At 39.5% G+C, this 25086-nt stretch overlaps 1 protein-coding gene across 2 annotated transcripts in view; it reads right to left on the bottom strand.

Moving 5' to 3' along the window:
- Window positions 1–25086, bottom strand: part of SMCHD1 (structural maintenance of chromosomes flexible hinge domain containing 1) — a 77291-nt gene that overhangs the window by 49419 nt on the left and 2786 nt on the right. For both annotated transcript variants that reach the window (XM_042869453.1, XM_042869454.1), the window contains exons 2-10: window positions 10913–10988; window positions 10294–10455; window positions 5431–5513; window positions 5204–5334; window positions 3852–3966; window positions 3580–3699; window positions 1692–1858; window positions 843–936; window positions 374–581 (exon numbers count right to left, since the gene is read on the bottom strand). In XM_042869453.1, the coding sequence (XP_042725387.1) occupies window positions 374–581; window positions 843–936; window positions 1692–1858; window positions 3580–3699; window positions 3852–3966; window positions 5204–5334; window positions 5431–5513; window positions 10294–10455; window positions 10913–10988 (1156 nt within the window). The remainder of the gene's footprint in view (window positions 1–373; window positions 582–842; window positions 937–1691; window positions 1859–3579; window positions 3700–3851; window positions 3967–5203; window positions 5335–5430; window positions 5514–10293; window positions 10456–10912; window positions 10989–25086) is intronic.

A 25086-nucleotide genomic window follows, 5' to 3' on the forward strand; every position in this document is an offset into this window, starting at 1 on the left:
CCAACACTTAGTATCTGAAATCAAGACTGGATAAAACAAATCTTATATTTAGGACTTATTTTATATGTTGTTCACTGCAGTATTCTGGTACTAATGTGTCCTGAATCGGCACGCTCATAGCAAAGATCTAATAGTTAGGAAAGTGGAAATGTTTCAACCAGATTTCATTTTCTATTTGTAATTTAACAGCAGAGGGAGCTACGTGAAAGATGAGTATTTACATGTGCAAGTTACCACAACAGCCAACGATGGCAGGTACAGTTCTATCACAGAATTGATGCTTCAATTTAAATGTTTCTGTTTCATTAAAACACTCAGAGTAGTAGGACTGTCTGCAGTAGATAACCTTGTCATCAATAAGCATTATACTCACTTGGAAAACATGGATCGTCAGGGAATGTTTCTTTATCATACAGGAAAGGATGGTATCGGATTATTCCTTCCACTATACCATCTCCATCAACAAGTGCTTTAAACTCGAAACTATCTGCTGCAGTATTTATATACAGTGTCTGCATATCATCTTTTATCTCTCTAAGATTGATAATTTTTGGTACTTTTCCTTTTTCAAACATAGAAATCTAGAAAAAAAAACCCAAAGCAAGTAAATTTTCCTTAAACCAAACACCCACAGTAATCAGAATTTCTGACACTTTTGTTAACTACATTAGCAAAATAAATTAGTTAATGCACTGCAATGATAAATAACACTGTTTCAAAAGAATTATATTGCACGTGTATCTTGAAAGATTGCTATAGTTCAAAATAAAGAGAAACAGGCACAATATTTAACAAGTTGTCACAAAAGAAGAATTTTTAAAGATAGACATGAAATTTCTTACCTCAATGTCAATGTTGTTGAATGGGCTTACACCTTTTGTTACAGCTTTAGTTTCATTTCCTTTTGGTCCATGAATATAATAGTGATAGATATGCCTGAAATACATTTTCAATGAAAATATGTTATAAAAAATTGAAATTAGAAAAATTGAACATTATAGATTAAAATATTCTGCTTCTTTTTATTATCTTATTATTGACTCTATTCAACTCAATGAACAAGTATACCTGGTACAGACTGAATGCATCAAGGAAAATAAATGCACCTGCAAGTGTTACATCTTGTTACATCTCCTTGCTTCTGACATCCACCCCACTAAATGCATCCCCAGAAGAGATCTTGGCTTTCACACCAAAGCTCCTTGTACTCTCACTGCTCAGGACTTTAGAGCAGACTGGTGTGCCCACACTGCTCAGCAGTTTCTCTGCACCCCTTCCACAATTTAAAAGGTGCTCTCATGGCCTTGAAACATCACAGTTTTGCAGGTCAAATAGTAAAGTTATGAGATTAAGTTGCTATTCTGACAGCTATAAAGTTATTCACAACTAGACAACTAATACTTGCACTAATAATGTAATAATTGCACTGAACAGACTAATAATTAGATGGATAACTATTTAAAAACTATCAAGTCACACTGGTACTGATGTTTATAAACATCTGTTTGGATTGACAACTTTCTCAGTTGTGCTAGTTTCAGAAAGAAACAGGTAAGACTAATTGGGGCATTGACAAAATATCCATCAAGTCTTAACACAAAAAATGGAATGATTAAATACAAAAAGTAACTCATAATTCTCTGATTTGATTAGTAGCTTTATTTTAAATCAAACATAAAACACCAACTTACGCCAGCTGCCTTGTCCAAAGATGAAAGTAGTTTTTCAAGTATTGCATATGATCTGGTTGAACACCTGTAATGATAACTGCTGTGAAACTCTCTTTATCCCTCTCTTCTAATATTAGATTATGAAGAAATCTTTCATCATCATTTGTAATGTGAGTAGAGTCAGATGGCTACAAAAAAAAAAAAAAGAGTAAAATAGGAAAAGAAATGCAAACTGAATTTCTGAACTCACATCTGAAAGGATTAAAGAAAACAGAACAGAAAGAGAATGCAGAACACACGATGCTAAGAATCACCAAGGATTAATGCTTAAAACAAAAGCTCCTAAGTTAAATTCAAAGAACTCAGAATCCAACATCCTTGATCCGGTTCATTTTCAATGCACTCATCACAGTGTTTTAACTGTTCACTTTACAAATGCATTCATGCTTAATGTAGCCTTCTGAGATGTGAATTCTCAATCAAATTCAAACGGAATAATCATGCACAAAATGTATTTTTAAAGCACATCATGACATTAAAAAAAAAAATCTTAGTTTTTAAATGGATAGTCTCCTTCTTGAAACAGAACTTGATGTGGAAGAAACACTCTATGGCTGTGAAATGTAAAGCACAGCATCAGTTCCAGCTGAAATATCACAGACAAATGAAGTTCTGATTGTCTTTTCCTGGATGGATGCACTTTACTCATAGCTGCACAGAAATGAAGTGGTTGATACAATGTTTCATGCAGCATCAGGAGATAATCTTTTACATTTGCTTCATCCAGAAAAGAAGATACTTTGAATACAACTGAGATCTTTGTAGCGATTTCAAATGAAAACTGATAGTTTTTTCACACTGTAGTAAATGCAGCTTTGTATCTTATTTTCCAGGAAAGCAAGAGTAACAGTAACATGTCACTGAGCAGGTGGAAGGATACAACTCTGAGCTAACTGTAGGTAGCAAAATATGTTAGTCAAGGGTGCTCTGTTAAGGCTTACTTTCTCCATGGAACTAAAGAGATTTCCTTAACATACAGGATTATTTAAATAGCTTTCACCAAACTACCACAGCATATTCCCCTATGTTCATAAGATCACTTTCAGATAAAAAGACATTTACTTAAAGGAAGAATAAGTAGTTAAGAAAGGTGCCTGGTATACATAAAAAAATGATCAGCTGGTGTTCCATCAGTACAATCTCTCTTAAGAGTTGTACCTTTTCTTCTAGAATACCTTCAGCACGATATTAATTTCATCTCAATTTCTTTGCAAAAGTAACTTCCTTTAATAACACAACGCTTCAAATATGCAATTATTCTTTAAAGGCAGCAAATCCTTACAACTTCTTTTCCTCCTTCTCTTACTTTTTATTTAAGCTTTACTTCTTCATGTAGGCCATGAGGACTTTTCATTTCCATTTTCAACTAAATAGATAATTTCTTTTACAAAATTAGCAAAGATCTGTGACAGTGCTGGGTTTTGTTGGACTAGTTGGAGTTTTTCCCCCATATGCACAGTAGTTCTACTTATTTCTACACAACGTGAAGTATTAAGTAGTATTTCCCTAATTTACTTTATAATAAATCAGAGAGCAGACATTTTTCTTTATGTTTCACACATGACAAAACAAACAAGCTTTTAGATATATTTAGATATTTCTGTAAGATGCGATGTCAAACTGTACAGAATTTTTGTCCTTACAATCATAATGAAAAGAGAAAAAAGAACATACAAAAACATGTCTACCATAAATTGTCAAACAAATTTCTCATTACTTCCTTCTACATTACAACCTGCAGGTGGTGCAAATGATAAAAGCACACCCCCCCCAGATTGATGTAACAAAAAGTCATGTTAGCCAGGAAAATGCTTTCCTTTAAAACTGAGAAAGCATTACAGCTACTTACCTTTCTGTTTCGAATGAATCCACAATATATTGCTTCTTTGTTTCTCTCTTTCTTTTCAAAATCCTCTTTGGAAAGGACAAGTTCATGTACATCCTGAGAATCCGCAGGTTTGCTTATCATCTGTTTGCATTAAGAAAAAGTATTTAAGATCAAAACAAGGATTAAAAATGAACAATAAAGTAATTTAATGGCACAATAAAAAGCTAAAATAATAACAATCTTATCATGTAAATATGTTTTAAAATAAGTTTTAAAGACTGATATCTACTTACTCTGGCAGACTGCCCTACGAAGAACACTGCTTGTTTACCTCCAACTCCAAAATATGAGATATCACTATTTAAACTACGAGGCACTGGCAAAGGGCGAACATATCCTGAATGATCGCTGAAAGTGAAAGTAGATTTAATAAATTTTCAAGCCAACTGTCATTAAAAAAAAAAAAAAAGTAAATAATTGATGTTAATAGCTTGCATTAAATTCTTCTTGCATTTACTCTGTTCAAATATCCTTCATTTCAAAGATTACAATTTATGTGCCTAAAATCGATTTACTTCTTTTTTTAAGGTAAAAGATAAGATGTAGATGCATTCTCCTTTCCTCTTTAAGTTACCTTATAAGACATTTCAGCCCATTGTAGCAAACCAACCTTAAGTCAGTCACACATTTAAATCTTACCCAGTTTAAGCAAGCAATAGGACAAACATCTGTTCTTTATATTATAACAATAACAAATGAAAAGGTGTAGGTAAGTAACAAGTGTAATTTACAGCTATGCCCTCATCACGTTATCAACTCACAATTTAAACCTGTGACATAAAAATACATTTCTGCTGTTGCTGAATTCACCTGGAGAAATTTCAGAAAGCAGTGTTTATTTACAAATTACTGGATCAGATAGTCCAGAAATTATACATATCAGATTAAAAACCAAAGAAATCCAAACTCCAAGCCTTTCCATCTCTATTATCACTTTCAAGTGCTCCGGTACTGTTTTTCACTAATTTCTCATAGGACCAGTTATTTCTGATTGTAGTCATGGTGTTGACCTTCAGAGAATCCCATCCTAGGCTTTTAATGCATTTAAGAAGTGACTAAAGCTCAAGAACTGTACATAATTCTTGGCTTGAATTTTTCTTACAGAAGCATTAAGCCAGGTTCAGGCACAGTACAGCCATTAAGCCAGTACAGGCACAAAATTATTTGGGCACAGATTCTCTATTTTCTCTTTAAAACCTCTTTCATTTTAAAAAAAAATAAAAAATAAAAAAATCTGCATTCATTTTGCCTCTAGCCCTCTTCAATAAATACAGACATCTTCAGGTATAATTTTGCATTACATCGTACAATTAAGTTAAAAAAAAAAAAAAAAACCTAAACCAAAACCCTGTATTCATTATTCCTCTGGGAAACCAGTAGAGAAAAATTAGCAGAAGTTTCTCAATTTTCTACTTACAGGAAATACATATCCATTGTTATGTAATCACAGAATGACAGATTTCAGCTAAGTGTTGTTACAGAGATGTCTTAGAATGATATTCTACAAGCACCTGCAATTTTCCAGTTGTAAATACAATTATGTAATTATGATTCCAGTACATAAATATAATTAAAACTTTCTAACCTCTCAAAGTCACCTTGTCTTGTAAACTTTGATAATCTATATACTGCCCAGTTGTTAAGCTGTTTAGAAGTCATTCCTCTTCCATTATCGATCACAGCAACAGCTGGTTTTCCATTGGAGTCATCAAATAACTGTTTGGGGAAAAAGAACCACAAAAAACAAGGAGCAGCTTGGAAAACATCACAAAAAAAAGGGGGAACTACTAAAAATGTGTATTTCTGACTTACCAATTTAATCTGTATGCTTCGAATACCAGTATTTCGAGCCGTAGCTGATAGAGAATTGTCAATCAACTCAGCAAGAGCAAATGCTGAAGAAATTAAAGAAAAAAAATCACCCCATTAAAATCATTTTCTTAAAAGATAACACTTCAAAAACAGAGGCATGCTTTCAGTAGTTTCTTCTGGGTTATTAGGATAATACATTCAGTCTGTATTGGATTTATGTGGCAAGGCGCTGAGTGTGGTGGAGGGGGAAGGTGCACTGCACGGGTGGGCTCTTTGAGAAGAGCCATCCACAGGGATGAAGGTTCAACAGAGCCAAGTGCAAAATCCTGCACCTGAGTTGGGCTAATTCCAAACATCAGTACAGACTGGGGCATGAATGGATTGAAAACAGCCCTATGGAGGACTTGGGGATACTGGTGAATGAGAAATGAACTAGTAATATGTGCTTTCAATACAGGAAGCCAATCACATCCTAGGCTACATCAAAAAGAGCAAGGCCAGCCAGATGAGAAAAGTGTTTCTCCCACTCTGCTTTGCCCCTCTAAGACTCTAGCGGGAGTACTGTGTTGAGCTCTAGGAGCACCAGAAAGATGTGGAGCTGTCAATAGAGGAAAATGACCACAGGTCTGGAGCAACTCTCCCATGATGGTATTCTGGGACTTTTTGTTGTTGTTGGTACTTTTTAGCCTGAAGACAACTCTGGGGAAACTTTATAGGGGCCTTTCAATACTTTCAATAATAAAGGGAACCTACTTCTCTTCTCCTGGAGATATGCTTTCTTTCTTCAATATTTATGGAACAAATCAATCTGACAAAGATGCCACGATATTCTACATTCAAAACATACTGTAAAATGGGATGCTTTTATACATGTTGCTATTTTCTTCTGTTATTCAGATGCCTTCTAATAGTGAAGTTATGTACTTTTAAAATAGTATAACAACGACTTTTAACGTTGTCCTTTTGAAATTGATGACAACGAACATGGTATTTGTAAACACTACAAACATTTTCTACATGATGCAAAGATTGGCAGAACCTCTGTAGCACAACAGTGATCATAATGTGAAGTGACAGAACTGGAAAGTGCCTTTTACGGTGAACAGAGAGGAAATGGGAAACAAACAAACTGCACCAGTAACAAAAGGAAAACTGTATGTGTGCATGTATCATCCTTTGTGATTTCATAGCAGCATTGTGAGTCTTATCAAGATGAGCAATAAAGTTTTCCTGCCAAGGAGTGCATTTCAGGGCAGAGAACTGGTAGCAGCAAAATGCATGACTGCTTATATAAAGTGCAGGACTGAATTATTCCACATTCTTAAAGAATTTATGAGATTTAACAATTCCTTCTATGAAAACAAGTGTAGTTCACTGTAGTACTGATTGTAGTACTGTTTATTCAAGAACAGAATGAGTTGGACTGTCTGCTCATTTGAATCTTAATAAATTCTATAAGTGGGAGAAGCGAGGACAGTATTTCTACCTGTAACTTTTGCAATGTACACATTCACCTAGAAGTGCTTTTCTCACATTTAAGTAGTTATATCAATGTATACAAAAAAACCCACAGTATTTCACATAACGTGCAATTAAGTGGGGGGATCAAAACTAGAAAATACTGTGAATACTAGAAATGTACATGGTTCAGAAGGTAACTGGATACACTTACAGAAAACAGTAGACTGTTTATGCCTGTTCCAGGCATAAACTCAGAAGTCTCTCTATCACTTCTGTTATATCCCTGCCTTTCTGTTTTCATACTAGATCCCAGTTATCTGACACCAGCTGCTGTTAGGAACAAAATGAACTAGGCAGACACTGAGCCAAAAAAGTGCATTTTGGGGAGATGGATGGAAGGTAGTAAATGCAGGGCAGAAAGAAAGGGGGGTGACAAAAAGAATAGTACTTAAAAGTACAGTTGGTGTTTACAGATACTGATGAGATTCTTCTGAAAAAGAAATAGATGTGCGAAGTTCTGTGCTTAAGTCTTGATATTCATGTATTTTTCTAGACAATTTTGAGCACGCTGGGCTGGACCTAAATCATAGAATCACAGAATCCTTAAGAGTTGGAAGGGACTTTTAAAGATCATCTAGTCCAACTCCCCTGAAATGAATAGGGACATTTACAACTAGACCAGGTTGCCCAGGGCCTGATCCAGCCTCACCTTGAAGGTCTCCAGAGATGGAGCATTCACCACAATGCTGGGTAAACTGTTCCAGTGCCTCACCATCCACTCTGAAAAAGATATTTTCCTTATACCTGATCTAAATCTACCCTCTTTGAGTTTGAAACCATTTCCACTTGCTCTATCACAACACACCCTGCTAAAGAATTCATTTCCTTCTCTTCTGCAGTTCCCCTTTAGATACCAAAGGGCTGCTATCAGGTCACCACAGAGCCTTTAGCCCCAGCTCCCTCAGCCTGTTCTCATAGCAAAGGTGTTCCATCCATTGCATCATTTTTGTGGCCCTCCTCTGGACACACACCAACAGGTTCATGTCTCTCCTGTACTGAGGACTCCGTGTCTGGATGCAGTACCCCAACTGAGGGCTCATCAGCACAGAGCAGAGGGGCAGGATCATCTCCCTCATCCTACTGGCCATGCTGTTTTTGATGCAGCAGAGGATACAGATGGCTCTCTGGGCTGCAAGAGCACATTCCTGGCCCCTGCTCAGCTTTTCATCCACCAGTACCAACAGTTGTTTCTTGGCAGGGCTGCGCTCAATCATTCCATTCCCCAGCTTGTATTGGTAGTGGATGTCGCCTCAAACCGGTGCAAGAATGTGCATTTGGATTTGTTGAACCTCAAGACGTTCATGTGGGCCCACTACTCAAACCTGTCAAGGACACTCCAGATCGCATCCCATCCCTCTGGTGTGTCAACTGCACTACACACCTCGGTGTCATCGGCAAACTTGCTGTGGAGGCACGTGAGCCCACTGTTGATGTCAATGATGAAGACATTAAAGAGCATTGGCCCCAGCACCAACTCCTGGGAGATGCCACTCATCACTGATTTCCAGATATTGAGATATCGAGCCATTGACCACCACTCTCTGGACTAGATCTGCAGCCAGTTCTTTATCCATCGTACATTCCACACATCAAATCCACATCTCTCCAATTTGGAGAGAAGAATGTTATGGGGTACAGTGTCAAATGTCCAGATAAATGACACTGGTGGCTCTTCCCTTGTCCAGTGATGCAGTGACACCATCATAGAAGGCCAATAAGTTGATCAAGCTGGATTTGCCCTTGGTGAAGCCATGCTCCTTCTCCCATATCTCCATCCTGCCTTCCACGTGCCTCAGCATATTCCTGCATGACCTGCTTCATGATTTTTCCTGGCACAGAGGTGACACTGACAGGTTGGTAATTCCCAGGGTAGTTCCTTTTTGCCCTTCTTAAAAATGGATGTGATGTTACATTTTTTCCATCACCAGGGACCTCACCTCATTGCTGTGACCTTTCAAATATCACTGAGCATGCCTTGGCAACCACACCAGCAAATTCTCTCAGGACTCTGGGATGCCTCTCATTGGGATCTGTAGACTTGTGAATGTTCAAGTTCCTCTGATAATTGTGAACCTGATCAACGCTTTCAGTGGGAGAGATGTTGCTCCCCCAATCCTCTCCGACCAAATCAAACATTTGAGTGCTGCGTGATGAGCAAGGTATCAGAGAAGACCAAGGCAAAAAGTTATTAACTACTTTAGCCTTCTCATCGTCTGTTGTCACCAGCCTGCTTGTGATTACCACTCACTAGGGGCTGCATGCCCTCCTGGACTTTCATTTTCTGTTTAAGGTATCTATAGAAGCCTTGCTCCTTCTGGCATCTTTAGCCAAATTCAGTTCAAGCTGGGCCTTGGCTTTCCTGACCCCATCTTGACACAGCCTAGCAGCTTCCTTATACTCTTCCCACAGTACCTGTCTCTGTGTCCACTGCCTGTGTATTTTCTTTTCACTCTTCAGTTTAACCAGCCGGTCTCAGTTCAGCCATGCCAGTCTCTTGCATTCCTTTCCTGACTTGATACACTTGGAGATGGAGAGCTCTTGCACCCTGAGGAAAGCCTCCTCAATGATCTGCCAGCTCTGCTCCATACCCTTGCCCATCAGGAAAGTTTTCCAGGGTCTTCCATTGACCAACTCCTTGAGGAGCTGGAATTTAGCTTTCCTGAAATTGAGCTTCCTAATTTTACTCTTTACCTGTCTCACTATCCCTCCAGAGCATGAACTTAACCATAGCATGTATACATAGAAGTATATATTTAAAAAGTAATCACAGCTACAAACAAAATTTTTAGAGAAACCATAAATGGAAAGATTTTTTTTTTTTTACAGTAGAGGAATACAAAATGCTTTAAGTTACATATTTAATGTATGAGTTAGATAAAAATTGAAGAATATATAATTTAAGTAATACTTGTTCTCATTGGTAAAAGCTAAGCCCTGTAGAACCAGAGATGGAACAGTAGAAAAAAATTCTGTAGTAACTTGTATTAAAACTAGTCATCAAATTCAAACAAGTTGCATTTTAAATACAAGAGACAAAGCTTGATGATAACAATGATGATCTAAACTGATGACATTTGCAAGATTATCATCAAGATTAAAGTCATTTTACATCTAAAATACCCAAACTTCTTGCAGATGTATTTAGGTATACCTCTGTAAAAATGGCCGCATATAAAACCAGATTAAGTCATTTCTAAGAGAGCAATTTATTTAAAAAGCTTAGCTAAGTTTCCTTTTACAGCTAAGACTACATTTTTTTTTTACCAGCTACTACTGAAATTGCATTGTTCTTAACCACCACAGTCATATAAACATCATTAATGCAATATTATTTATACTTACGCAAAGGATTTTGCCCTTCACTGGCATAGTATTCATACATGCCACTTTTGACAAGTGTATCATAGTGGGGCAGGAAGTCAATTCGCTCCTTTGTTGCTGAAAGCAGGGTTTGGTCAACTGACTGTAGTAGATAAAGAGTAACTCCATCCTGAACAAGTTCTTCTGCAATGAAGACAAAATACTTTATATTTTGGAGAGTGTCCAATGTACTATCCAGTTTATCTAAAACAGTACATGTTTAGCCACAGATAATCTCCGTATTTGCTTAAGTACTGACAACTCAGCCTTCTGGCAAGAGGTCCTGATTAAAAAATCTTTGCATATTTCCAAGCTAAATAATGCAGGTTTTCTTTGGTAACAGCTATTTATGAGCCATTCCTTTCCCAATTATTTACAGAAATCATAATGGAAGTAGAAAATTCACTTTATATAGCTTTTATCATACTAACTAGCACTTGTTAAAAACTTTTTGTAAAATCCAATTTTGTAAAATTCTTGGCAAATTATTTCACAATTTTTATTTCCAGTTAATTAATGCATGTAATTGTGTAGTCACCATGTGATCTTTACAATCAATATAAGAGGTGCCTGTATTTATTTTGCTATCTAAGATACTTACTGAAGTTGTCTTCTGTAATCTCTTTTCTGTTTGTTGTGGTGATAACAAAGTTTTCATCAGAAGATATGTCAAATGCCTACAAAATTGGAGAAAATCTAGTTACGATCAGTTAGTCCACTAAATATTCAGATAAATGGAAATAACAATGGTCTTTCTACTAACTTTGCCAGAAAATTACTAAAAAGTGTTCTGACATTTTTTCCACATTAATTCAGAAGTAAAACACACTTCAATTCCGTGATTTGCTTCCTCAACTTAGCTGGAGTTCTTTGCTTTCTTAACTACTTAAACATTCAAGGAAACAAATAGAATTTTTAAAGAGGAACTCTCTTATGGGCAACCACCTTGGAGGCTGAAGAATAAGACTGAACAATTCTACTTCAGACTAACTAAAACATCAATACTAAATATCTAATGATCCATATTTAACTGCACTCTTAAGGCATCAAACCAAATGCTTATTATAACTGGTTACATGTGAAAATATTGTTCTCTAATTTTATCTGAAAAAATCTGAGCAAATTTCAGAAAATTATTTATCATTAAAACACTCCATTCTTCTACAGCTAACTAATTTACTACTTCACCTCTGAAAATGATTGAAATTTGAGGTTCAAGAAAAGATTTTTCATGGCACCAGAACGAACCCATTGACACCTGGTTACTTCAATGTTGGGACAGTGGGGCCAATATTCAGATAAATGGAAGATCTCCAACTGGGAAGCACTGATAAGAACTCATCCAGACAGAGGTCTGGATGGGGCCTTCACCCTCTGAAAGCAAATGCTATTAGCTCTAAAGGAAAAATATCCCCTCAAAGAAGATCTGTTGCCTGAGTTAAAGAAATGGACTATTAGAGAAAAAGGCATCCATTATTTGAGAGAATTTGCCATGATTAAAATGTTACACGACCCCACATTAATTCCTGAAAATCTACACCAAGAGCATGATCCTGAGAGAGTCAGGTATACACCAAGCCAAGTACGTGGCAAAAATTCATAAGAACTGCATCAGAAAAGTACATCTTTGCACTAGCAGGGATGTATGACAGAGGGCAAAGAAGACCCTTTTATTTGAACCAATAATTAGACTTTACGATTTTGAGCTATATTTAACCCCTCCACAAACATATATTTCAGCCATTTCAAAAGTAACTGAAAGACTGCATAGAATGGAGTGTAAACAAGAAGATACGATGGAGGAACTGTCTACCATGCTTCATCACGATGAACCTGTGGTGGCATCAGAGACACCTAATGAGGATCAGGATACTAGAACAGTGTACCTAAGAGGCTGACCAAATTGATTTCCTCCCCACCTGCATCATCCAGTATCTCAGCTATTAAAAGTAGACAACCTTCTGCTTGAGCAACTGACAACAGTAAGACTACATTGCATACTGCCTTTTGAAAATACCTACGTGAGCATGGAGAAGATATGAAGAAGTGGCATAAAGAACCCACTTCTATATTTCAAGCGTGGGTAAAAGAATTACAAGACAGATCTACCACAAAGGCAAACTCCTCTAAGAAGGTGACCGCTCCAGTTGCCGCAGGACAGGGCAAAAGCTCTAAGTGCCCTGATCATGACTCAGGGGAGGGAACAATAGAGGTAATAATTAGAGGCCCTGCCCTCAGATGGAAGGGGGGAAGGGAGGGGGGAAGGGATGACAAAGTGTACTGGACTGTGTGGATTCGATGGTATGGCACATCAGAACCACAGAAATATGAAGCACTGCTAGACACTGGTGTGCAGCGCAGTGCACTCTAACACCCTTAAGGGGCGTTAAGTCACTTAAGTCACAAATGGACAGAACTTATATTTCTAGAGCCAATGTGGGTTCCAAAGAGTTGACTGTGCTGGAGGTCAAAATAAGCATCACTGGTAAAGACTAGCAAAAGCATCCTATTGTGACTGGCCCAGGGGCTCCACGTATACTTGGTATTGACTATCTCAGAAGAGGGCATTTTAAAGATATCAAGGGGTATTGGTGCATCTTTGGAATAGCTGCTGCAGACAGAGAAGATGTTAAGCAGTTGTTTGTTTTGCCCGGCCTGTCAGAAAATTCATCTGTGGTAGGGTTGCTACAAGTAAAAGAGCAACAGGTACGAACTGCTGCAGAAATGGTGCACAGACAGCAGTACTGCACTAACACGGATTCCTTGTTTCCTACATGTAAGCTGAGAGTCAGCAAAACTCACTCACCTTTTAACAGCCCCATATGGTCAGTGCATAAAGCCAGTGGAGAATGGAGGCTGACAGTGGACTACCGTGGCCTGAATGAAGTCATACCCCCACTGAGTGCTGCTGTGCCGGACATGTTAGAGCTCCAGAATGAACGGGAGTCAAAAGCAGCCAAATGGTATGCCACCATTGACGTTGCTAATGTCTTTTTCTCCACTCCTTTGGCCACAGAATGTAGGCCAGTTTGCTTTTAACTGGAGAGGTGTTAAGTATACCAGGAACCATTTGTCCAAGGGGTGGAAGCCCAGCCCAACCATTTGCCATAGGTTGATCCAAAATGAACTGGAACAGGGCAGTGCTCCTGAGCACCTGCAGTATATTGATGATGTTGTGTAGGGCAACATAGCAGAGGAAGTTCTCAAAAAAGGAGAGTAAATAATTCAGATCCTTCCGCATGCTGGTTTCACTATTAAACGAGGCAAAGTGAAAGGACCTGCCCAGGAAATTCAGTTCCTAGATAATAAAGTGGCAAGATGGGCATATTGTCACATCCCAATGGATGTGGTCAACAAAATTACTGCTGTGTCTCCACCCACTAATAAGAAAGAGAAATAATCTTTTTTGAGTTTAGTGGGCTTTTGGAAAACGCATGTTCCAAACTATATCCTCATTGCAAGCCCCCTTTATCAGGTGACGAGGAAGAAGAGTAATTTTACACAGGGTCCTGAGCAGCAGCAGCAGGCTTTTGAGCAGATTGAGCAGGAGATAGCCCAAGTCATTGCTCTGAGGCCAGTACGGACGGGACAGCATGTAAAGAACATCCTCTACAGTGCTGCTGGAGAGAAAGGTCCCACTTGTGGAGTTTGTGGCAAAGAGCCTCAGGAGAGACCCAAGGCCGACCCCTGGGATTTTGGAGCAGAGCATACAGGGGATCCGAAGAGTGCTACACTCCAACTGAGAAGGAGATCTTAGCTGTTTATGAAGGGGTTCGGGCTGCTTGCAAAGTAAAGAAATGCAGCTCCTTTTAGCACCTCAGCTGCTGGTGCTCAACTGGATGTTTAAAGGAAAGTTTCCTTCCACCCATCACGCTACTGATGCTACTTAGAATAAGCGGATTGCACTGATTACACAATGAGCTCAGATGGGGAACCTCAGTCATTTGGGAATCTTAGACGTGATCATGGATTGGCCTGAAGGCAAAAAGTTTGGAACATTACCAGCAGAAGAAGTATCGCGTGCTACAGAGGCCCCACCATACAATGAACTACCAGAAAATGAAAAGAAATATACCTTGTCCACAGATGTATCATGTCGTATTGTGGGGAAGCATCACAGATGGAAATCTGCTGTGTGCATTCCTACACAAGTTGCAGAGGCCACTGAAAGGAAAGGATAATCAAGCCAATCTGCAGCGGTAAACGCTGTCCAACTGGCCTCAGATTTTGGTGAATAGGAGAGATGGCCAATGCTTAATCTTTACACTAACTCATGGATGGTGGCAAACGCCCTATGGGGGTTACAGCAGTGGGAACAAAATAACTGGCAACAAAGGGGTAAACCTATTTGGGCTGCTGAACTGTGGAAAGACATTGCTGCCCGAACAAAAAATATGGTTATAAAGGTGCGTCACATAGACGGTCATGTGTCCAAGAGTAGGGCTACTGAAGAACAACAGAATAACCATCAGGTAGCACGAGCCGCCAAAACTGAAGTGGCTCAAACACATTTGGACTGGCAATGCAAGGCTGAATTATTTCTAACCTGGTGGGCTCAGGAGACCTCAGGCCATCAAGGAGGAGATGCAAAATATAAGCGGGCTAGAGACTGAGGGGTGAACTTAATTATGGATGCTATTGTACAAGTTATTCATTGCTGTGACATATGCACGACAATTAAACAAGCCAAGAGGATGAAACCTCTCTTGAGGAAAGGGTGATGGCAAAAATATAGAGAGGCATGGCAGGTTGATTATGTCACCTTATCATGAACCCGTTATGGTAAGCATTACACGCCTACCATGGTGGAGGTAACCACTGGGTGCCTTGAAACATATGCAATACCCCATGCTACTTGCCCGAAACACCATATTAGGTCTGGAGAAACAAGTCCTGTGGTGACATGGCACTCCAGAAAGAGCTGAGTCAGAGAATGGGACTCATATCAAAATTCTCATGTAAACACTTGGGCATTGAGTGGATTTATCATATCCCCTATCATGCACCAGTTTCTTGTAAAACTCAATGATACAATGGGTCGTTAAAATCTACACTGAAAGCAATGGATAGCAGAACATTTATACACTGGAAGAAGCATTTGGTAGAAGCCATTTGGTTGGTCAATACTTAAGAATCTATCAATGGAGATAGTCCTGCGCAGCCCAGCTCCCTACATACTGTAGATGGAGATAAAGTCCCTGCAGCGCAAGTAAAGAGCATGTTGGGGAAAGCAGTTTGGGTCCTTCCAGCTTCTGGAAAGGCCAGACCTCTCCATGGAACTCTTTTTGCTCAGGGACATGGGTCCACTTGCTGGTTAATGCAGAAAAACAGGAATGTTCAATGTGTACAAAGAAATTTGACGGAGTGCAGTCAGTATTTCCATGTATATTATATTTGTGTGTGTGTTTAATGCATGTTAATTATTGTTTATTTACATATATTAAGCATGATGTAGTGATATAGAATGAGGTGTGGAATGTCATGGTTCTATGATTTCTTATTGGTATTTCACATTATAACATCATGTGCACTCAGAGTTAGAGTTAATGCTGCTTCAGACTGAGCAACTAAAACAGCAATATTAAATATCCAGATGGCCCACATTTAACTGCACTCTTAAGGTATTAAACTAAACACTTACTATACTCAGTTACACATGAAAATATTGTTCTCCAATTTTATCACATGTGAAAATCTAAGATTGCTTTTAGAAAATTATTTACCATTAAAACATTCCAGTATGTTTTTCTAAAGCTAACTAATTTGCCTCTGCAGTCTCCAACTTGTGATTATGTTTCTGTTGCTCTGTACTTTTTATTCTGTTTTCCACATGCCTGTCTACACACATGGCTCTACATGCCCTAATCTCTGCATCTTTGCATTAATCTCTCTATAAAAATAAGATATCAAATATCTGTATTTTTACTGCCTTTCCAAATCCTTGAGAATCAAGCTCTGGTGAAAGCCAACTCTTCTTGTTTAACTCTATCAACCTCCAAATACAGTGGTCACAATAACTACAAGAGCTTTCTCTTAGCTTGATCTTTCTCTGAAGTTCTCGCATTACATGTGGCAATTTACTATCACCATTTCCTACTGCTCTTTTTTCCTACCCTCAGTGCCCAAACTGCTGCTTAAAGTTGCATCACATAGGTTTGCTTTTTGTCTTTCAATTATCTTTTCTCTAGTTGTTAACCATGTGATTAAAAATACAGTTAGCATCCATCAGCAAAGTTACCAAAATACTTCAACTGTGGTCCTTGGTCAGCAAAGTAACCAAAATACTTCACTGTGGTCCTTGGTCAAACTGTCCCAATATCTACTCTAAAACGTAGAGAAAATTGCAAGGAATTGGCTAGAAAAACAACTACAGCAGTTTACTAGGAGCCATTTAACCTACCTGCTGAGCAACAGATACTAACTACACCTGAGGGTGTATAAGTGCATATGGCAGAGTGCTACAGAGGTGATCAGTGTGGGAGAGGGTCATGAACTGCCCTCAATCAGCCACAGCCCATACAAGATGGCTCTCAAACAGATGAGAACAACCCACTGTGCACCAACACTTGAAACACTCAAAAGAGCACATGGTGCTTCTGCTCAAACAAATTGGGGAACAAAAAGAGAAGACACCAGAAGCAGCAGAAGAGATGTATAAGAGGACACATGGCGGAAGCTCGTGTGAAAATTATCTGAAAATACTAAAAGCTTTTGCTGGTGAGAATCTATATTGGTTGCTCTGAAAATAATGCCTCATATTTATTTCCATGGGAAGTATAACATACACAAGGAACACAATAACACTGTTTGATGGAGGAAATTCTCAGCTGCAAAACAGTACTCATCAGCACTGGCACCACCATTTTCATCAGCGAAAAACAAGAACCTGCCTGCCATGCTGTAAGAATCTGGAACAATTTTTGACTCCAAGCTTGTTCAGTGGCACTCATCTGAGACATAGCCTACTCAACAAGTTTTTGGGGTCAATACTTACCATGAGCACAGTAATAAGAGAAGTATACAAGACTGGGCGACCAGGAGAAACCATTCTTGGCTGTTGCTCCTTTTGGCCATTCAAGCTGACTTATGGGAATTGTCTTGGAGGAGAGAACCACCATGCAGTCAATGGGCATATCTAGGAGCCCACCACACCACAATCGCATCAACTGCCGATTACCCAATGGAGGGTCATGTACTATGAACTTGCCCCTGACAACTAAAGAAAGCCCTGACAAATCAAACAGAAGTGCCCCGACAATCAACTGCTGCCCCTGGTAACCAACAGGACACTACAAAGAGGATAAAAACCCTAAGAATTCCAATGTAGAGGAGGATAACCCCTCCACTGAACTGCAGTCAAGCAGGTCAATGAGACATCACTGACCAACTTGCTTCCCTATGGAACGAGACATCTCTGCATTCCTGGTGGTAACTATTCCAGCTTTGTAAACTGCACTCCAGGATTTCTCTCTTTACTACTGCTAACTTCCCCATCTTCCCTGCAATCATTAGTTGCTTAGAATTTATAATAAATCATCAGACAGCATTTAGCCTCATTTGCCATCTCAATCTTCATAAGGGTATACATATATAACCACTTCCTCCAATAATAAGAGCAAAACACATGCTTGTAAAAAATCTGCACTAGTGGAGGTGACCCACTGCTTCACAGTTGCTATGATGGTGTCACTGCTGGGTAAATGTTGCCCACATAGTCCATCTCTCATTAGTCTGAAGAGATGGAAGTCAGAAGGAGCCAAATCTGGACTACACAGTGGGTGTGGAAGGACTGTCCAGTCAAGACTGGCAATATGCTCCACATTCTTCAAACTGGTATGGAGCCTGGCATTATCACGTTGCAAAAGAAAGGGTGCCTTCTTCTGTGAACTGACTCTGGAAGTTTTTGAGCATCCAGCTTAGTCAGCATCACAATGGAGCAGTCAGAGTTCACTGTTTGCCTGGGTTACAGGAAATTCAGAAGGATCACCTCCTTTCCCATCCCAAAAGGCAGTGCACATCACTGTACCCACTGAGAGCTGTGTCTTGAACTTTTTTTGCCAACAGGGAATTGACATGCCACCACTCCATGGATTGCTGTTTTCACTTCAGCTTGCAGTGATGACACCACGTATAGTCACCAGTAATGGTGCAATCCAAGAAACTGTCACCTTCAGTCTTATTCTGGCTCAATACAACCTGACAAACTTGCATATGGCGCTCTTTCTGTTCCTGTGTGAGTATGCATGGGAACCACCTAGCACAAACTTTGCTATTTTCCAACACTGCCACCATTGTTTGCAATGTACTGAAACCAATCTTCAGCTCTGTCACAGTTCCCTGATTGTAATCTGCTGATTCACAAAGGTGAGCTAAGATGACTCTTCGTTCCATGACAGCTGTGCATGGCCATCTGGAACGCAGCATCTCTTCCATATAGCTATCACCACTGCTGAAACACACCACCCACTGCCTCACAGTGCTCACAGTCACTATTTGGTCTCCATAAACGTTCAGCAAGTGTCAATGAATGTCAATGAGTGTAATTTTTTCTGCATAGAGGAATTCAGTGACACACCTTTGTTTCATATACACTTCCATGTCGGATGCCATTCTGTCAGACTGTCCCTCTGCTGCCATCTGTCACACAACAGGTAACAACAGGTAACAAACTAGTGGGAAGGGTCAATCTCTACTGCCATATCACCAACATCATAAAATAGGAGGAACTACCTTTGGAGCAGCCCTTGGACTTTAACCATATACTTTATTTAGTTATTCTTTGTGTCACTGTGGGGAAAACACTGTGATTAATGTATCTATAAAGCTGGACAAGACTTTCTGACTTTCTGCTTTTCTGATGCAACTCAACCACATCCATTAAACTTCAGATATACCAGCTGGTTACTGTCAGTACTGTCAGGGTGTTTAGCCATTTTCAAGTGACTCACAAAGCACCCATGTCAGAGTAGGGAACTTCTCCCTCCCAGCCTCCCAGGGCTTGACCTGTACAAGAGCAGAAGAAAACCGATAAGGAACATGAATAAGCACCAGAGAGAAACCTTAATGAATGTGGTCCCAACCTTCCAGAACACTGTTACAGATTTTGCCTCTGTATTTACTGTTTGCTCTGGAAATGATGCTAAACAATGAAATGTTCAATTTTGTGTGTATAGCATCATATCTTGGAGTAACATGGATAGACTTGATCACTGAAGGAGAAACAGCACATAAAGATACACAATCATTGATCTGCTTCTAGCAGTTATATCTAACGCTGGAAGAAGTATAGAATACTGAGTGTCATCTTGTCAAACTGTCTCACTAAAGAACAGCCCAGCAAGAAGTGACCTGGGGGTGTTCATGTCTGCAGCTCAGTGTGAGCAGAAGTGTGCCCAACAGCTAATAGGGTGAAATACATTATGGGCTGCAGCACAGCCAGCTGGTCAGAAGAGTGATTCTCCTGTTGTATTTAGTGATGGTGCGGTCTCACCTTGAATACTGTGCTCAGTATAAGACAGACAATAAAGTCCTTGTGAAAGTACCCAGAGGAAGGCAACAAAACAGATGGTCAAGGATATCGAGCTGCCTTGTCTGGAGAAGTCAAGAGGCAACCACACTGCTCCCTACAGCTCACAGAGGAGGGAAGGCAGAGGGAGGTGCTGGGCTCTGCTCCTGGGAGCCAATGGCAGGACAGGGAATGGCTCAGAGCTGCCAGGAGAGGGTCAGACTGGGCACTGGGAAATGTTTCTTTTTCCCAAGAGGGGTCAGGCCCTGAAGAGGCTCCCTAGGGAGCTTCCTACAGAGGTGGGTGGCACACGCCCATGCCTGTTAATGTTCAAGGCACTTGGAGAATACACTCAATAACACGCCTTAACTTCTGGTTAGCCCAACTCTATGCATACACAGACACAAAATAGCAAACCATAGAGTACAGTATCTTTACAGAAGATATTTAACCCCTTACAACCCAGACTTTCCATCTCAAAATGTTGTTTCTAATAAATAACTTCAACACCTTTAAAATGTTCTCTCTCCTCCTACAGTAAACATTCTCAGAATGCATTTATCACTTAGTCATCCTGCTTTATTATTGAAAGAAATCTGTTAGATCAACAAGCGGACAAAACTACAAAGGATTTTATTCTCAAATCACAGATTTTCAACAAAACGAAACGAAAACAACAACTAAACAACTATTTTTCACTACTACCTACTGGATCTTGAGATTTTTGTATTATATCTTTCAATTATTCTTATGACTGAAAAATATTGAGGTCATTCATAGCAAGATATAAACAGCTGATATAGAAACTAAGATCTTGCTAGAAGTGATTGGGAACAACCATAAATAACAGCTCCAAAGAGTGCTAATCAGATAAATACTTCCATTCCTCTGTTGGATCACTCAGTTGATGCCTAATAGTCTGCTAGGGATCTGTTTGCACGGACGGATCTAGAATTTAGCTCTCATGGTAGCAGAGCACATATAATAAGCACTTTAAGGCAAGCTCATCTGGATACGATTAATGTCACAACAAAAATAAAGAACATCTTTTGATACCAACAGTCTCTACAAAAACACACACATCTGAAACAGATGGAAATAATTTATCAGCATTTCTCAAAGCTCAGAGAGTTGTACATTACAGAGGAATATCCAGTAGCCACTGTGCAGATACACATATTCCCTATAGGCAACCTATTTACAAAACAAAAACAAACAAAAAAAACCAACAGTAGTGAACATCGTTGTTCTGAAACATTCTCCAACCATTCTTTACTGACAATCACCTCAAAGTGAAGACTAAATTGAACAAGATAAAACAGGAGAACTTGGTGTGTCTCATCCTCTGTATCACTTTTACATTTCTCTACTTCCAGAAGTTCAGTTGACACAAATATTTACAAAAAGGTGGTGCAAGAGAAACATTAAGTATCTCATTATATATTTCATCATTGAATTTTATTATAACTTTTTTATGCAATATCTTCAATTAAAATATCATCAGAATTATATTGGAAAAAAATACTATCACAACAAGAAAACAACAACAGAAGGTGACTTCATAGCAGAAGCGTTCTATAGAAACCACACATGTAGTTCTATGAAATCTTGTCCATAAGAGGAAGTTTACCTGTAGATCTTTCCAAGATTTGTAGGATCTAAGCCTAGGGCTCTAAAGTTCATGCAAAGAACATGCTGTCAGTAGACTTGTTCAGTATCCGTACAAACTTCCACTGGAAAATCAACAAGTCATTCTATCTAAAACCAAAACCACAAATGCTGAAGAACACAGATACCACAGTTTTGCCGTTGACTCTGTACAGCTACTGTCATGAAAACATTCAGTATGTCATCATTTGTTAGAGATAACAAGCAAGAATTTGGAAGCCACTCTTCAAAACTGAAAGTACTTGTGGGCATGCAGAAAGCTGCACCTGGATAAATAATACTCAGGGAATGAAGATCCATGTATCACCACTGTTCAAATCTGAGCAGGAACTTAAAAACCACATACCATTAGAAATCAGTCAATGCACTCACTCATTTACTAATGTAGTAACATAGTACCCAAGTGCACGGTTATGCAAATTGTATCCTCCTCCTACTGCAAAGTCCGCAACAAAACCAAAGATGCTACACATAAGCACTTCAGCAAAGCCTGAGATACAACATGGCAATTCTCTTGGAAAAACTTAAATACTGCTCAGACTTAACGCACCTGCCTTAGGTTTTGTGTATGTACAGCAAGCTTAAACAGTGTGTTTCAGTTCCTTGGTAAATAACACAACATAGGCTTTATAATACAAAATTACAATAATTGCAAGGTGGATTGATCTCATTATTAAGAATTAAGCACTCATACTGTGCAAATTTATCAAAACAGCATTTTAGTATGGTACCAAAACAGCACTTTAGAAGTTGTAAGAATTGTCCTCTAGTGATATGCATTCATTCATCACAAACTATGTCATTAAACATTAACCATTATCCATTAGGCATTGGCAAGCAAGTATTGACAAAAAAAATTACACTTCTTTCTTGAGTTCCCCATACTACAGCTGTGTTTCTCCCTTTCAATGAACATCATTTTTGCCGACCAGCATACTGACACACTGGAATTTGTCTTAGTTAACTGGAAAAAGGCAGAATGGAAGGATACATTGAGAAGCTCAACAAAAGATTTAACAAAAATTTAAAACAAAATTATTTTGTTTTATTGGGATGACCGAATTTGAAGTATTTCCCTAAATTACAGATATTTACCTTCTACGCACACATGCATTTCTTCAAACCACAAGATCTCAACAGCAATGAAAAGTGTCAAAAGAATTAAAGACTCAATTATAAATGCCTTCCATTCATATCTAAGTGCTAACACTAAATGCAGTGCCAATAGTCTTCATAGTCTCATACTTCATTTCAAACACCATTTAGTATCATGCAAAACTTTTATGGAGTTTTCAACGCAGGTCTCTCTGCTTAAAAAAAAAACAGTGTGACCTTGAAAAGAACCTGGAAGGATCCCTACTAGCTCAGCATTAAAACAAGGTGCTCCTAGCAATTCGAGCCAGAGAAATTCAGCTGAAAAGAGACATACAACAATCCAAGCCCCTCAGTAGAGGTAAGTATCTTCCAATGATAGAATCCCAGAATTCTTAGAGTGAGAAGGGCCCTTTAAAGGTCATATAGTCCAACTCCCCTGCAATGAACAGGGACACCACAGTTAGACAGGTTGCCCACAGTCTGGTCCAGCCTTGCCTTGAAAGGCTCCAGGGATGAGGCACCAAACACACACCTGGGTAAACTGTTCCTGTGCCTCACCACCCTTATTGTAAAAAAACCTTCTTTCTTATATCTAACCTAAATTACCCTCTTTGAGTTTGAAACCATTTTCCCTTGCTCTATCACTACAGACCCTGCTAAAGCATCCCCTTCATTCCTGTAGCTCCCCTTTAGATATTCACAGGTCCCTATCACATCACCACAGTCTTCTCTTCTCCAGGCAGAACAGCCACAGCTCTCTCAGCCTGTTCTCATAGCAAAGGTGTTCCATCCATTGCATCATTTTTGTGGCCCTCCTCTGGACACACACCAACAGGTTCATGTCTCTCCTGTACTGAGGACTCCGTGTTTGGATGCAGTACCCCAACTGAGGGCTCATCAGCACAGAGCAGAGGGGCAGGATCATCTCCCTCACCCTGCTGGCCACAATTCTTTTGATATAGCCCAGGACATGGTTGGCTTTCTGGTCTGTGAGGGATCATTCTTGTTCAGCTTTTCATTCACCAGTACCAAGAGGTCTTTCACGGCAGGGCTGCACTCAATCCTTTCATCCCCCAGTTTGTATTGGTAGGGGATGTTGCTCCAAACCGAGTGCAAGATTTGGATTTGTTGAATCTCAGGAGGTTCACCTTGGCCCACTACTCAAACCTGTCAAGGACACTCTGGATCGCATCCCATCCCTCTGGTGTGTCAACTGCACTACACAACTCAGTGTCACCACCGATGAAGATATTAAAGTTGGAGTTGGTCCCAGCACCAACTCCTGGGAGATGCCACCTGTCACTGATTCCCAGATATCAAGATATCGAGCCACTGACCACCACTCTCGGGACTAGATCTGCAGCCAGTTCTTCATCCATCGTACATTCCACACATCAAATCCACACCTCTCCACATCTCTCTCTGCCTTATCGCAGTCCAGATAAATGACACCGGTGGCTCTTCCCTTGTCCAATGATGCAGTGACACCATCATAGAAGGCCAATAAATTGATCAAGCTGGATTTGCCCTTGGTGAAGCCACGCTTGTTCTCCAGTATTTCCATCGTGCCTTCTACATGCCTCAGCATAGATTCCTGGAGCATCTGCTTCATCATCTTTCCTGGCACAGAGGTGACCCTGACAGGTTGTCAGTTCCCAGGGTAGTTCCTCTTTGCCCTTCTTAAAAATGGAAGCGACGTTGCCTTTTTTCCATCACCAGGGACTTCACCTCATTGCCGTGACCTTTCAAATATCACTGAGTGTGCCTTGGCAACCACACCAGCCAATTCCCTCAGGACTCTGGGATGCATCTTATTGAGACCTGTAGACTTGTGGATGCTCAAGTTCCTCGGGCAGTCACAAACCTCATCCATGCTTACAGCGCAAAGGATGCTTCTTCATCAATCCCCTCCTACCAAATTGAACACTTGAGGGCTGTGCAATTAGCAGTTAACAGAAAAGACCAAGGCAAAGAAGTACCTCAGTCTTCTCCTTTTCTGTTGTTACCAGTTTGCCTATGTCACTCACTAGGGGCTGCGAGTCCTACTGGATCTTCGTTTTCTGGTTGAGGTACCTGTAAAAACCTTTCTTGTTCTTGCTGGTATTCCTTGCCAAGTTTATTTCAAGCTGGGCCTTGGCTTTCCTGACTCCATTCCTCTAAATGTCAGGATAAATGGTGAAGGATAGTTATAACAAAATACAAGAAAGTGTGCAAGCAATGCTGGTGTGCAAAGAAGTGAAAATTTCCTATTTCATTCACTTATCTCAAACTTTTGTTGTTCTGGGGACTGAAATTCTATGGAATACTCCACATAAATTCAACAGTACTGAACTCAAGAGTCAAGCTTACAGAAAATTTTAAATTAGTGGAATTCGGCTTTAGGATCACTGGAAGGAAGAATAATGAATACTATATACACTCCTCCCTCAAAAGGAAAGATGAATTTGTATGCATATAAAGCCACATCCAACCACATTGTCGTGCATTAAGATATTGTTAGGGGGCAG

Source organism: Lagopus leucura, unplaced genomic scaffold (assembly GCF_019238085.1).
Source record: "Lagopus leucura isolate 7727_CA_CO unplaced genomic scaffold, USGS_WTPT01 Super-Scaffold_100002, whole genome shotgun sequence".
In the NCBI taxonomy this organism is placed as follows: domain Eukaryota; kingdom Metazoa; phylum Chordata; class Aves; order Galliformes; family Phasianidae; genus Lagopus; species Lagopus leucura.